The following is a 15,816-nucleotide window of genomic DNA, read 5'->3' on the forward strand; positions in this document are numbered from 1 at the left end:
ACATGAAAAGTACTGTTTCATTGTGTCACAGGTCATTGTTTAGAGGACTTCTTAAGGGCCCAGACTGCTTTACTTTGTCATCCGTCTTCACTGAACCCATTATAATGCCATTCAGGTAATTGATTAGCTACCGAGATGAGTCCTGTACAAATGAGCTAGTAACTATTAAGATTTCTGTCTTATTGACTCTAAATAACCACATAATTAACTTGTATGTTTGCAGGCCACCAAAGTCAACTAGAAAACATGAAAAAGTTTAAAAGAAGACTTTCTCTCACATTGCGTGGAAGCCAGACTATTGATGAGTCGCTGTCTGAGCTGGCAGAACAAATGACAATTGAAGAAAATAGCAGTAAAGACAATGGTATGTGGCCATTTTAATTAACCGTGTAAATATATATCTAATGAGAACATTTTTTTTTTTTGTCAATGAATATAAGAAACAGGAATTATTTTTTATTATGTAGATTTGAGTATGGAAATTATTTTCTTCCCACAAACTTTTGAGATTGAAAGTAGCAAGAGTTAAAGTATTTGTGCCATGTGTTCTAGCTTGGTTCTTCCTAGAGTCTGCGACGTTACTTGGTTTTTCCTTCCCCCTTTATTGATTTTCAGTTTGAGGTTAAAGGTATGAGTCAAAGCAATCATAAGACAGTAAAACAAAATGTTCAGTAGAGGAACGTTGCTGAACTATGAGGCATTGCAGAGAGAACGAGTTTGCCTTGCCAGATGAATTCTTAAGGAGAAGAGTCCTTCCGGCAGCTATCCTGCCTTCTTTGTAAGGTGCTGCAGATGTTGAGTGTAACAGAAAAGATGTTTTCCTTAATAGAAATTAATTCTAACAATAATCCTTGAAGGGAAGTGTAATATTTCTTTCAGCATCGAGAAGAAATAGAAAGTGAGTGAGCGTGTGCTAATTTCTGTTTCCATTGTTATCTTGATAGAGCGCTCATATTGGTGGAAGAGGTTAAAATTGTTGGAGTAGAGCCTTCTAACAGTTTGGGTGCTCTTATAGTCCTCAGAAAGAGTACCCTATGATCCCAACAGTTGTAGTTAATAGAAATGAAATTGTCGATAATGGAAAATCTCTATTCTGTTTCAAGCATGCAAATACTTTTCACTTACCCCCTCCTTTTTCAGCATGTGTGTGTGTGTCGGGGGAGATAATAGTTTAAATAGTATACATAACCAAACTTTGTTTCCAAAATCCCTGGACTGTTTTTGATAGGGGAGCTATAGTTTCTGATTATATTTAAAGCAAACTGAGCCACTGTATACGTCACTCGCCTTAGTCTTGTAGCAGCAGCAATAATTGTATAGCATTTCTTTATTCTGAAAAGAGATGCGGAGTTGGAAATGCTGCATCTGCAGAGTAGGAAGCAGAAGCATAGCGCAGTGAGGCTGATAATTATTTAAAAATAGACCTTGTTTATTATAAAGTGATGTCCTTTAAATACAATGATTTATTCACTGGATTTTATTTACAGTAGAAAAAATCTGAAAATCCTTTCTGTATTTAAACAATGCTGTTTTTATTGAAGTAGAAATCTTTTAACCAAGAAATTTAATTTTGTGTATAATTCAGTTTTGTGAACTAATTTATAGAACTGAGGTATTTATGTGCTAGAAAAGACATTAGGGGACACTTTTTTTTTTTCTTATGCAATAATTTCACAGTTCCATATTCTGTTGTAGTGAGTAAAACCTTTGTAACAGTGAGTGAATCATTTTGCCAGGAGACCATGCTGGTTGTTAATCTGATGCCCTTCTTTCAAAACATTGCAGTGTCTATTTGTAGGTATAGAATGCCGGCCTCATGCTGCTGTTGTTGCCTTGGCTTTCCTCTGACAGTGCTGGCATGTGAGTTTGAGTGACACTGAGTTGGTTATCCATGGTCTAACTGACCTGATGCATGTCTCCCATTTTTGCGTAGGTTTGCTAAATACTAACAGACATGCTCTATTTATGTTTCGCTCACCACTGCCACATTTTAATACTCAATTTAAATTGGCATTTATATTCTGCTTTTACCTGGAATATCCAAGTTCAAAGCTGATAACCTAAATAACTCATGAAAAGCCAATCAAGAGACTAAAAAAAAAAAAAAAGTCAACAAATAACAGAAAAATGACTACATTTTCTTGCCAATAAGATAATAAAAAAACTAGCATGATGTTTTATATACAGAAAGGCTATCATAACATTATAAATGTATCAAAAGGATGAGGGATTCACCTTAGCAAGATTTTTCCCACAGTCTATCCAGTTGTTTCAGTTTTAGAATTTTGTTTTTAACTCCCCCCTCCATTATTTATTAACTCTGGGTGGGTTTCTTTATTTCGTTTACTGTATGTAGGTTCTGGTTATATGCGTTGGGAGTTGGAAGTAAAAGGATATAAGCTTGTAATTCTAAGGCTGTGCAGCAAGCACATTGCTGTTACTTTCATTTTACTGATGCAAAGTATCACCCCACAAGACCATGCTGGCTGCAGTGCAGGGCTTTGGTGGCTACCCTGCTCAGTTTAATGGGAAAGAGATTTATTTCTCCATTTCACTGAATACAATGTCAAACTCTTCAAAGATTGTTTTTTGAGCAGAAAATTGTTTAATTTGTGGTCAATAGCATACAGCACTGCACCAATCAAACAGATATGCTGGGGATTTAAAAATGGCCAAATCAGCAATGTGGAAGGCCCTGTAAAAAAAAATAAAAAAAAAAAAAAATTTAAGATCATACACTACAAATATGAGAGAAAAAGAAATTAAAACGAATATGTAAGCAAAACAATCTAAATTGTGTATCTGAAATCTAATTTAAGGGAGGAAGATACTGGATATAAGGTAAAAGATCTCTAGGGGCACACAGTGGTCCCTAGGGCCACAGTGTCTCCCTGATCTCCTTTACCACTCTCAAACATAGTCCACAGTTCTAAATAGGCCATTTGTGTGCCGGGATTCTTCCGACGGGGAGAAGGATAAACATTCAAGGCCCTAGATTCACAGGGGAGGGAGCTCTTAGCCTCTCAAGCTCTCCTTAGTTTCAGTCTCAGATGTACTGGTCTTAGATGCCCTGGCTTTCAGAGTTCCTTGATCTGAAGAAACAGGCAGGACACTTTTTTTTTTTTTTTTTTTTTAATAAAATTTATATTCTGCCCATGGCAGAAAACTGTACTAAATGGATTATGATAATACATTTATAATAAAAACTTGAAGGGGTGTTCAAAGTAGGAAAATTGTCCTGCCACCAAGGAAAAATCTTTCAAAGTCCAGATCACAAAAATAAACTTTGGACAATTGTGATACACAACAGAAAAATCCAAGTGCTTTTATCTCTCAGGTATTGTTTCCCTGTGTGCGCGTCCCTTTTCTGGTGGTGAGCTTTCCGGTGACAAAATATTCCTCCCCAATATCTTCAAAAAGGAAAACGTCTCTTTTAATGCAAGGTCCCTGCTAACCCTCTGTTCCACTCTACAGTGAAGGACAGCAGCCCCTTATCATGCCATGGGTGGTTCTATGAGGCAGGGTGAGATGGCCGCCCCAGGCGGCAGAATTTTGAGGCAGCAAAAATGCCCCACTCATAAGAACATGCCATACTGGGTCAGACCAAGGGTCCATCAAGTCCAGCATCCTGTTTCCAACAGTGGCCAATCCAGGCCATAAGAACCTGGCAAGTACCCAAAAGCTAAGTCTAAAAACTCAAAACGCCCCTGCTGCGTCTGCCTCATAGCCTCACACACTGCGAACTGCAAAACATTAAAAAAAAAAAATTGCAGCATATTATGTCATCACTGCACCGGCACCATGCATTCTAACCATTTTCTGCTGCCTCTGTCCCTTGTGTTTTGGATGAGCAAGGTCTCTGCTGGTTGCAGCACAGCTTGTGCAGAGCTGCTTTGTTTTGTGGCCTATTTGGTTCCCACTGTGACTCTGCTGCCTGTCTGCCTCTGCAGATCAGGGTCTTCAAAAATAAAAAGTAAGTACAAAGCAGTCGCTGGCATGCAAAATAGGGTTCCTTGTCCACCTTTGCTGCATTGTCACTTGGCAGCCCACAGAAGGGGAGACTGCCAAACAAGAACTTACTTACTGTAATTTAAAAAAAAATAAAAAGTGGAATGTGCCGAGGGTCCAGGATTGCAGGAGGCTTCAGGCAGGGACTGCGGTGGAACAGCTCAGTTGCCTGCAGTAGAGCCGATTTCGAGGCAGCACGCGCGCGCACACACTACTGAGTCTGGGGCAGGGCAGTATCTGGGGTGGAGAACAGAGCAGGAGACCTGTGGAAGGCATTCTGCAGGTCCTGCTTTTCAGTAGCAGCACTGCCTGCAGTGATACTCCTGCAGAATTTTCCCCACACCTGGAGAGAGAGAGTAGTCGGGGGGAGGAGAAGGCTCACTCTTTAGTAGCAGTTCTGAATTGATAAATTCCTATTGGTTAAATATACCGGTTTCTGTCCCTCCTCGAGGCAGAGAGACATTGGGCTGGATCGGGAGAAGGTGACTGAAGAGAGAATCTGGTCTGGAGGGAGAGGTGACAGTGACAGAAGAGATTGAGATGATCTGGGGAGAGAGGGTGACAGACTAAAGAGAAGGAGAGAGAGTCTGGTCTGGGGAGACAGTGACTGAAAGTCTGGGAGGAGGGGGTAACAGTGACAGACTGGTTTGGGGGAGAGGGGTTGACAGGTGAGAGAGAGAATGATATGGGGGAGGGGTGATAGTGAGTTAGAGACTAGTCTGAGGGGAGAGGGTGGCAGTGATTAGTGAGTTAGAATCTGCTCTGGGGAAGGGTTGACAAGGATTGGTGAAAGAGACTGGTGAGAGAGGCTGGTCTGGGGCGAGGTGGTAACAGTGATGTGTGTGTGTGTGAGTGAGAGACTTGTCTGGTGGTAAAAAGTGATAGTCTCTGGTAAGTGAGCAGTGTAGGTAGGATGCACTGGGCAGGCAGTCTGGGCACCATCAGCATCACCAATCCAGTCATGCTCTGAAGAAAGCCCCAGCGGGCCTCAGCAGACCCCATCCCGATGCAGCTCAAAGAGATGGGGAGGCCGTGTGTGTGTGTGTGTGTGTGTGTGTGTGCACGAGAGTGCAAAAGCCTGTGCGTAAATGTATGTGAGAGTGAGAATATGTGTTAGAATGAGCATGTGCAATTGTGTATGAGAATGACCATGTGTAAGTGTGTATGCATGTGCTAGCCTGTGCATGGGTGTGAAAACCTGTCACACATATGCACACCCCCCCACAAGCTTGCATGCCCACACACAATTTGTATGTGTATAAGGGAGTAAGAGGCTGTGTGTATGAGAGAATGAACATGTGTAAGTGTTTCTAAGAGAGGATAAAGGTTGTGCATCCTCCCCAATCCAAGGCAATCTCAGTATGATAGGAAATCAAAAAAATCCCAGGTATAGAAAGTTTTTAATTGTATTTATTTAATTAATGAAATTTATAAACCCTTTTTAGTTTAAATTATTGGATATTAATTTGGGGGTAGATTTTCAAATCCCTACGTGTGCTGGGCCTAAAGCCCCGGAACGCGTGTAAGTCCCAGGGCTTCAAAAAAGGGGTGGGGCGTGGGCAGGGCGGTCCAGGGGTGGGGTGAGGCCAGAACCTCCAGGCACAGCGGCTATTTGCTGTTGTGCCCGGGATCGCGGGCCAGCCATCGGCCGGCGCGCGCAAACTACGCCTGTCCGGAGGCAAGCGCAACTTATAAAATAAAGGTTGGGGGGGGGGGGGTTTAGGGCTGGGGGGCGGGTTAGGGAGGGGAAGGTGGAGGCGCAGAAGGAAAGTTCCCTCCGAGGCCGCTCTGATCTCGGAGTGGCCTTGGAACGGGGAAAGCCAGCAGGGCTCCCCAAGGGCTCGGCGCACGCAAGGTGCATTATTGTGCGCACCGTCCCCAGATTTTATAACATGCGCGCGGCTGCGCGCACATGTTATAAAATCGGGTGTATGTGCGCGCTGGTTGCACGTACGAATGTATGCCCGCACGAAGGTATTAAAATCCGTCCCTTGGTGTTTCTGCTGTTTAGAAATATTTTATTGGTGTTTTGAGAAATGTATAATATTTTTCAATGATTGGTTATTATCAGATGTTTTGAAAAATTTTTATTAGTATTTGTTTACTATTATGATTCATGACACTTCTTGATTTTTTTTTTTAATATATTTTTATTAAAGTTTTGCAATAACAACAACCACCAACAAAACAACAACTAGGACATAGCATTATCCTTGCATTCAAGTCAACCCATCCCCCCCCTCTCCCTCCCACCCACTCACTCACAATTTGCAGTATAGGGCTGAAAGCTAGGGGAAAGGTACATTTACTCATACCAAAGCCAATTACAGGACTTGAAATGAGCAGAGGCCCTACAATGGAGAGTGTAATGCGGGCAGAAGCTACTGCGGCCCCCCCCCCCCCCCCGAGCACTTCGTCCTCTGGGACTACTCGCCAGATAGCCGGTACAGGACCTGTATGTGGCCCTAAATACTCGGTAAACGCCACCCAAGTTTGAGAGGTCCGTATAAGCTTCTTTGGCGTGCCCGTCGTAACCAGGGCGTATTCCATAGAACAGAGGTTCACCAAGCGCCTGAACCATTGCTCATAGCTGGGGCGGTGCGCTTGAAGCCACTCCGCCAAAATAACTCTTTTGCCCACCAGGCCCGCTTTAGCCACAAAAAGCCGCCGGGGGCCGGATAATGGTACTCCCGCTGGGATATCCGCTCCAAATAACCAAAGATGAGGGTGGAGCGTTAGCTTAACTTTCAGAACAGCCGAACATACGGCACAAAGCTCCCTCCAAAAGTGGAGTATCACCGGGCAGTCCCAAAAGCAGTGAAAATATGAGGCCGGGTCCGTAGCGCACTTGGGACACCGGGAGGAGGGCGTTATTTTCATTTGCTTGGCCCGTTGTGGCGTAATGTAACATTGCCAAAGAAACTTATATTGAGACTCCCGCAATATGATATTATCAGACACAGTAGGCAAATCCTGGAAACATTGCTTGAATTCCGACAATGTGAGTGAGAAAAGGTCCCAGGCTGCCCATTTCTCATAAAGGGAGTCAATCGTATGAGGGTCAACTAAACGTAGGGTTTCCTTATAATAGTAGGAGATAGCGGGTTTCCCCCACCTCCCCACCTGAACAACGTCTCGGAGGCGTTGAGCCGCAGGGGTATCTGCGAGCAAGGTTTGGTTAGACTTAATAAAATGTGTAATTTGGTAGTATGCATAAAGGTCAGTGACTGGTAAGTCGAAACGGCTTTGAAGCGAAGCAAAGGAAGAGAGGGTCCCAGCCGGCCCCTCATACAAGTCATAGATGTAGGTAAGGCCTTTGCGTCTCCAGCGCCTAAAAGCACTCACGGTGGACCCAGGGGGGAACATATCGTGGCCGGTGATAGTGAGAGCAGAAGTAAGGATACCCCACACCCCCCCACATTTGCACAACAGCCTCCAGGCCTCCCGACAAGTGCGCAAAATAGCCTGTGGTTTGACATGTGCGGGGAGGGCTTGCGTAGGCATTTGTAACAGCGGATTTAAAGAGGGCACTGCGAACCATTCTAAGAGACAGAGATGTGGGGAAAAAGTCGCCGTTGAAAAAAGCCAGTCCCTAACATAACGTAAGCCGCAGGCTAAGTTATATAAAGACAGGCTGGGACAGCCCATCCCCCCCCACTCCCAGGGGCTGGTGAGAACCGCCATAGGTAACCGAGCTTTTTTGCCGCGCCACAAAAACTTTTGAAGAGCCCTATTAAGTATCTGGTGATCCCGTGTTTTAATCCACAGGGGGGCCATTTGGATAGTGTAGAGCCACTTGGGGAGAAGAGCCATTTTAAAGAGGTGGACACGGCCCATCAGCGACAACGGGAGCGAAGCCCACCCCCGTAACTTATCCGTCGTGTGCTTCAACAGAGGGTTTATATTCACCTTGTAAAAATCAGGTAAACGCACCGGAATTCGTATGCCGAGATATTTGAGGGTGTCAGACACCCACCGCAGGGGAAAATCCCCCTCCCACGCACCACGGAGATTCCCAGTAACATCTAACGCCTCCGACTTCTCATGGTTAATGCGCAATCCCGCTATAGAGCCAAAATCTTGCATAAGCTCTAGAATCACTGGGAGAGAATGCTGCGGTTGAGTGACAAACATTAACAAGTCATCGGCAAACGCCGCAATTTTGAAGATTTGGTGGGGCCCACCAAAGCCCTTCACCTGTCTACATGCATCAATTTTCCTTAGTAAAAGGTCAATGGACACTATATACAATAAGGGGGAAAGTGGGCATCCCTGACGAACCCCCCGCCGGATATCCACGGAACCCGACAACCGTCCGTTCGTAAAAATATAGGAGGAGGGGTTGTCATATAGGAGCAAAATATAGCGTAAAAAATCCCCACCTATACCAAACCGCTGTAACACGGAGAACAGGTATGACCATGCCATGCGGTCAAAGGCCTTTTCTGAATCGAATCCGATGGCTAGGGCAGGGATGGCCTGAGTTTGGCAGATAGTCAAAGCAGTGAGTAGCTTGATGATGTTAACCTGAGGTTTACGGCCTCGAATGAAGCCAGTTTGGTGAGGGGAAACCAAATGGGGGAGAAAGACACTTAACCGCAATGCCAGAACCTTAGCCAGTATCTTTTGATCACAATTTAATAGGGATATCGGTCTATAGGAGGAAGGATTGGTCGGGTCCCTTCCGGGTTTGGGAAGGACTATAATATGTGTGTCAGTGAATCTAGGGGAAAAACCCTGATTAGCTAGCCCATCTGTAAAATACCGGGTCAGTGGGGTCCCGATGGAGAGAAGAAGTATCTTGTAAAAATCATACGAAAACCCGTCTGGCCCGGGAGATCGTCCAGTCGGAGCCGCTGAAATAACCTGTGTTACTTCGTAAGTCTGTAGGGGGCGATTCAGGAAGTCGCGTTGGGCAGCTGTCAGCGTAGGGAGGTGTAAATCCCCCAAAGAAACTGTCCTCGTCTGCCCGCCCCACCGGGGGTTCCACAGCATATAAATCAGTGTAAAACTGCCGGAACACCTCACAGATCTCCGATTCTGTGCTAGCCCGGCCACCAGATGGAGTAGTCAGGGTAGGGATAACGGATTTGGGTTTCTGAGTCCGTACTAAGTTAGCGAGGAGTCTACTAGGTTTGTTCCCATATTGAAAAAGGTGCTGTTGACCTTTTTGAAGGTAATGCTTAGTGCGGAGATCCAAGAGGGTGTTCAAACGGCCCAACACACTGTAATAAGTAGCCCTAGTGTCCGTCGTATTGGAGCGAGTCAACGCAGCCTTGGCCTGTTTCAGTTGGTTATCGAGGTGTAGGATGTCCCTGTTTAAGAGTTTGGTGCGGCTATGAACATAGGCTATTATATCGCCGCGAATCACCGCCTTTCCCGCCTCCCAGTATAACTGAGGATGATCAACATGTTGGCTATTGTGGAGCGCGTAGTCTGCCCACTTGGCTTTCAAAAGTTGTTTAAAGTAGATATCATCTTTAAGGTAAGCAGGGAATCACCAAAGCCTCGTAGTGCGCGAGGGCGCTGAAGTGGCCAACGTAAGGGACACTGGGGCATGGTCAGATACGGCTTGGGTTTCGATAACTGCCGTGGTCACCTGAAAAAATGCCTCTTGAGAAAGGAGGATGTAATCGATACGGGCCATTGACCCGTGGGCTCTCGATATGTGGGTGAAATCCCGTTCAGTAGTATGTAAGGTACGCCACACATCCAGTAACCCCAGGTGATGGCATAAGTAGGCGACCCCCTTCCGTTTCTTTCCCTGGGCCAATGCAGAGGCAGGGCTTCTGTCCTGGGCCGGATCATGGACACAATTTAGGTCACCTGCCACGTACAAAGTTCCCCGGGTATTTGCATGAAGTTTGTTAGTCAAATCCTCAAAAAACGAGTGCGTATAATCGTTTGGAGCGTACACATTGCAAATGGTTACTGGCTTCTGATTCCAGATCCCCTGCAATATAATAAATCGGCCTCCTGGGTCAAGGATGGTATGTGAAACTACAAAGTCCAGTGTCTTACGTATAAGGATAGCTACTCCCGCCTTCCTGTGCACCGCCGGTGCATACACACAAGTGCCCACCCAATCTCTATGGAGCTTTGCGCTCTCAACGTCTGTGAGATGCGTTTCCTGTATACAGGCTATGTCAGTCTTTAACCGTTGAAGATGGGACAATACTTTTTTCCTTTTTATCGGTGATCCCAGGCCATTGACATTCCATGAGATAAGTTTAGCCATCCCGAATTGGCCAGGCCAATATGGAATCGGAAAGGTAGTCTCCCCAAGGGGCAGGAGGGGCCCCCCAGCTCAGCCCCCTCCCACCGTACCCCCATGCACTTCCAAAGGTATAAAGCCTCCCCCTGAAATATAGTATGCGCCAACCCAGCAAACGTAGCAACCCCTGTGCAGTTAAAAGAACAACAGGCCGCATAAACCCCAACAGGCAAACCCACTCGGCCTCCCCCCCCCTCCCCCTCATACCTACAGCTCGCCCGCTGCCCTTCCCCAATAACTCCCCTGCTTCGATTCCCCCCCCCCTTGTTCCGCACCCCCCCTGCCCCCCCTTCCCGCCCGCACTCACACCCCCAAACCCCCCACACATTCAACCCAACCCCCACAACCAACACCCAGTCCACTAACAGTCCTCCTCGCTCCTGGCGAAGAGGTGGGGTCCGTCTGGAATGTACGGACACCCCGCCGCTCTCGTCGCTCCGTCTCGCTGGCATCCGAACTCCGACTCCGCGTCACGAAGCACGCTCGCACCGGGTCGCTCCGCCCCCTGGTCACTTCGTCGGGGGGGTAAGATTAGCAGGTCCACTGGTAGCCACGCGCCACCACCGCCTAGCGCGTCTGTCCCACTCAAACACTTGCCAGCAACAGTCGGTCTCGGTGCGCCGTGACTCACTCCGGCTGAGCCAGTGACAGTCTCAACAGAAAAGTTTTTTACTTATTAAGCTCGAACATGCAGAATATTTGGCAACTGTGAACCATATTGGCCAAAAAAGGAAATAGAGTACAAACCACCACACTCACGCAAGTGCGCCGCTTTCTGGGCCCATCAAGCCCCTGGGGTACCTGTAGCTTAACAGAGCTCAGGTGGAGAAAATTTTTTGGGCTTCCTCTGGGGTGTGAAAGCTCTGAACTGTCCCGTCCATCCACACTTTCAATAGTGCCGGGAACTGTAGCGCGAACTTGATATTTCTGTCTACCAATTTGGTACAAATCGGCGAGAATTGACGTCTTAGTTGTGTCACTCGGGCCGAGTAATCCTGGGTAAGACGTATTTTATGGTTGCGATAAATCAGCTCTTTCTTGGCCCGGAAAGCCAGCCAGATCTTCTGTTGGTGCGCCGCATTTAGTACCTTAGCGATGGCAATTCTCGGGCGCTGATCTGTGGTCCTCTTCGGCCCGATTCTATGGGCCCATTCCACGTGAAATATGCCCTTAAGGTCCGGGAGCCCCACCGCCTCCGGAAGCCATTCCTCAAGGAAGGGTCCCAACCCCTTCTCGTCGACTGCCTCAGGGAGTCCCAGAAACCTCAGGTTCGCCCTCCTTGACCTGTTTTCCAGGTCATCCAGTTTGTCGCGGAGGTCAGTAATCGCCGCCTCATGTTTCCGGATCGTTGCCTGGGCCGCCGCCATTTCATCCTCTGCCGCCGATATCCGGCCCTCCACATGATCAAGTCTCGGGCTGACCTCCGATATCACCGCGCTCACCTCCGCCAGTTTCGAGTGGATGCTGGCCAGTTTTTCATCTAAAGTGCCGGCAATAGTCTCCCGCAAGAGCTCGAGTGGAAGAGGAGGGCCTGGGTCTGGTTCGCTAGTTACTGCCGCCATCTTAGGTTCCCCCGGCTTGCTCTTCTCTTTTTCTTTGTCTTTCTTGGTGCTCCTGGAGGCCATCGGAAGCGGAGATCTGTGCATATATCGACATAAGCCGATGCTCTGTGGTGCAAAAAGGTGGTGGTTCGCAACAATTAATAACGGTTTTTATGGTGTGTGAGCAGCGGGGTGGCTGGAGCTGGCGAGAAGCACGTCCTCCTCAGCACATCATCCCACGTGTCTCGACACTTCTTGATTTTATTGTTTGTTTTATGAAGAATGGTAATGTTGTGCTGCATCATTGTCCAGTTTATTGCAATTTGCAGTTCAGTTTTTGTCTGCGCATTTCTATGGTCTCTCTTCTGTATTTGTCTCCATATCTGTGTATTTTGTGTAAATATCTGAATAAGATCTTGTACCCATTTTCTAAAATTGTTGATGCAGTGCATCAAATTATGCATAGTCTAGGGGTGTGCTCTACTTGGTTATTTGGACAAAATTTAAAATTTGTGCTAGAAATTTTTTTTTGGCTCAGTTCTGCTGGTGGTGTGTGATCCATGGATACGTGAATGATAGAAAATGAAAATCTTTATTCTGTAATGCAGCATTTCTGTATCTAGAAAATGTGCATTTCTAAATTTCTAAGGGCAGGGAATGGGGAGAGAACTGAGGTCAGGGGAAGAGAAAGTGTGGCCACCGCTGCTAATCCATGTCAGTTTGAGGTGGGGGTGTTCATCCTTCTCTCTCTCCCCCACCCCATCTGACTTTATTACCCTTCCCCCCCCCCCCCTGTCTGTCTCCCTTACCCTTTGACCCTGAGTTGCAGGGATCAGTTGGGGGGAGGATACCGGATGCCATCAGCTATTTTTGCCCAGGGCACCATTTGCCCTAGAGCTGGTTCTTTGAGTGAGATCCCTTGCAGCACTACCACAAAGATTCATCCTGAGTTGCCCTACATGAAGGCAAAAAACTGACAATGCTGACTGAAGGGGTGGGGTGTGTGTGAGGTAGCTGCAGCTGGGCACTGAATGTATGCCTTTTGGGTGTCAGTACAGTTATCCCCAAGCCTTGAGCCGCCCCTGTATCCTGCCCTTCCTACTCAGGACTAGATCTCCAAAATTCTCTTATTCACCTCCCCAGGGGCAGTCCCTCCCAGGTCTGTGGAGGTAGGGGTCCAGGCAGAGGCCTTGTCCCTATTGCATAGGCCGTGAGGCCATCAAGGGTCTACTACAAATATCTTCCTTCCCTTCCACAGGGAACTGAAAAACCACATTCCTCAAAATGTGTACGCCCTGAATTTAAAGGGATTTCTGGCTAATCTTTTCTCAAGATTAGTCTGGGAGTCACTAGGGATGGTCTGCAAAGTGCTGTGATTTAACCCCTAAATTAACTAAGGGCATTCTTCACACTCATAGACAGACTATAATGTGTAGTAAATCTTGTAGATTTAAACCTTATTCTGAAGATGTAAACTTAGATTTTGAAGACTGTAATCTGTAAGCATTTGTATTTATTGTAAGAATTTGTATTTATTATCTACTTTTTACTTTGATCTGTTACCACTTGGTCCTGTTCTCTCCTTTACCTCAAGTTCTAAGTTCCTACAAAGTTAGCCTTGTTATTTTATACCCACTTGTTTGATGTAATTTTCCAATATTGGTTCTGTGTAAACCGAAGTGGTATGTACTAGTACATGAACTCCGGTATATAAAAGCCTTTAAATAAATAAATAAATAAATAGAAAATTTGTGAACAAAGTGGCTTTAATTTTATTTAAAGATGTGATTTTTATAATCCCATATCAAGATTATTACAGTATCTCCACAGGGTGTTTTCCACCTCTAGAATTCATGTTAAAATGCTGCCCTTGAGCTGGGACTGCCTGTCACTCCTCCTCACTGAGGGGCATCAGTTTGTATCCAACTGTAATAAATCAATCACTAACCAGAAAATTATATAGTGCAGCTGCACATAAGAGAGTAATTTGTACTGTGGGGAGAAGTAGTTCTTGAAAAGAGAATTTTATATACCACAAAGTTATATAGTAGTGTTTTGGGCAGAAGAAATTCAGTGTAGTCCCCCCTCAGTAAGATCTGCCATGTTAAAATATTGCTTTAAATTACAGTAAATACCATGACCATAGGCAAATGTTAGTTAACATTCCAGTAAGATTTGTAATCTGTTTTAATCTTACTAGCAAAGTTAATAAACTCAAGGTGAGACAGGTCATTTCTGCCATATACTTCAGGATATCAAAACTGAAAGTTTTTATTTAGCTGTTTATAGCTGGTAATTTCACATTTAAGAATTTTCAGTTTACAGTGTGCCAAAGCGAAAGTAATCACTATATTCAGATGGGCTAAAGTGCTGGAAATGATATAAAAACACTGAATTAAATATGGTGCAAACAAGCATAGTAATGCCACTTGTGATGTTGGCAAGCTTTCACTGATTTTCATGTACAAGTTAGGGAATCATTTTAATTTTCTCTTAAAAGTATGAAAGGTTTGGTTCTGGTGTTTTTCCTCTATAATTTGGGGAAAAAATACCAGAAGCTGTTTATGCTTTTCAGCATGCAGAATGCTGGAAGGAATTATATGAAAGGATTCAGTATTTGACCTGCCAAGCCTGGGGAGCCAGACATCTAAATGGCAGATGAAATTTCATGTGCACAAGTGCAGAGTGATGCAAGTACAGAAAAATAATCCCATCATTACACAATACTGAGTTCCATATTGGGAGTAACCACCCAGGAAAGGGATCTTGGAATCGTTGAGAACATTGTTGAAATCCTCAAGTCAGTGTGCAGTGGCAATCAAAAAAGCAAATAGAATGTTAGGAATTATTCAGAAATGGAAAATAGAACAGTGAATGTTATAATGCCTCTGTATAGATCTATTATGTAACTGCCCCTGGTTACACACGCTGAGGTAGATCTTAAAAACGTACACCAGATTTTATAAGATACGCGCGTAGCCTATAAAATCCGGGGTCGGTATGCGCAAGGCTGCGCAAAATCGGCAGCCTGCGCACGCCGAGCCGCGCAGCCTGCCTCCATTCCCTCTGAGGCCACTTCCTCTATCTACCCCACCCCCCAACCCTACCTAAATCCCCCCCTACCTTTTGTTGTGCAAGTTATGCCTGCTTGAAGCAGGCATAATTTGCTCATGCCGCCTCGGCATCCCCCGGCACAGGCCGCAGTGCCGGGGGACTCGGGACCCGCCCTCCCGGCCCACCCCCAGACCCACCCCGGACCCACCCCTTCTCCCACCCCTTTACAAAGCCCTGGGACTTGTGCGCGTCCCGGGGCTTTGCGTGCGCCGGCGGCCTATGCAAAATAGATGCGCCAGCGCACGACAATCCGGCAGGATTTACGTGCGCAGGGCTTTTAAAATCTAGTCCAAAGTGTGTAACTAGAAGATATACAGAGAAGGGCAACAATGATAAAGAGGTTGGCGGCTTCGACTGAGGTGAAGCATAGAAATGATGGCAGAAAAGAACCAAATGGTCCATCCTGCCTGCCCAGCAAGCTTATTAAGGTAGTAACTGCCATGATGTGCAGGTTACTCCCATGTTTCTCTTAAGGGTAGTACCTACCACTCTGTGCAGTTATCCCCATGCCTTATGATAACCCATAAAAAATTTAGCTGGTAACTTTTTTTGCTGGGTGATGAGCTTTCTTGAAAATTCAGAGTGATGTTTGACATGCGTTGCTTATGGACTTGGCCATAGAATAGTCCTTTTCTTTTTCCCTTATGCCTGAATATCAGAACACCAGACCATAGAAATCGGGGGCCTCTTGGTTGTTGTCTGAATCCAATTCCCCTTTTCCACCTGTTAAAGTGGGGAGCAATGTTGCAGTTGCACTAAAAGCATCAAGGCTTATTTGTTAGGGTTAGTAATCTCCATGTCTTCTGCTAAAAGTAGTCACTGCCACACTAGTAAGTTATCCCCATGCACACTTTCTTAATTTCCTTTAGGACTTGGCCG

General features: G+C 45.8%; 1 protein-coding gene across 5 annotated transcripts in view; it reads left to right on the forward strand.

The window, feature by feature from the left end:
• Positions 1-15,816, forward strand: part of CDK17 (cyclin dependent kinase 17) — a 407,414-nt gene that overhangs the window by 186,761 nt on the left and 204,837 nt on the right. For all 5 annotated transcript variants that reach the window (XM_029601560.1, XM_029601556.1, XM_029601558.1 and 2 more), the window contains one exon: positions 224-364. In XM_029601560.1, the coding sequence (XP_029457420.1) occupies positions 247-364 (118 nt within the window). In that variant the 5' untranslated portion in view covers positions 224-246. The remainder of the gene's footprint in view (positions 1-223; positions 365-15,816) is intronic.

Source organism: Rhinatrema bivittatum, chromosome 4, assembly GCF_901001135.1.
Source record: "Rhinatrema bivittatum chromosome 4, aRhiBiv1.1, whole genome shotgun sequence".
In the NCBI taxonomy this organism is placed as follows: Eukaryota; Metazoa; Chordata; class Amphibia; order Gymnophiona; family Rhinatrematidae; genus Rhinatrema; species Rhinatrema bivittatum.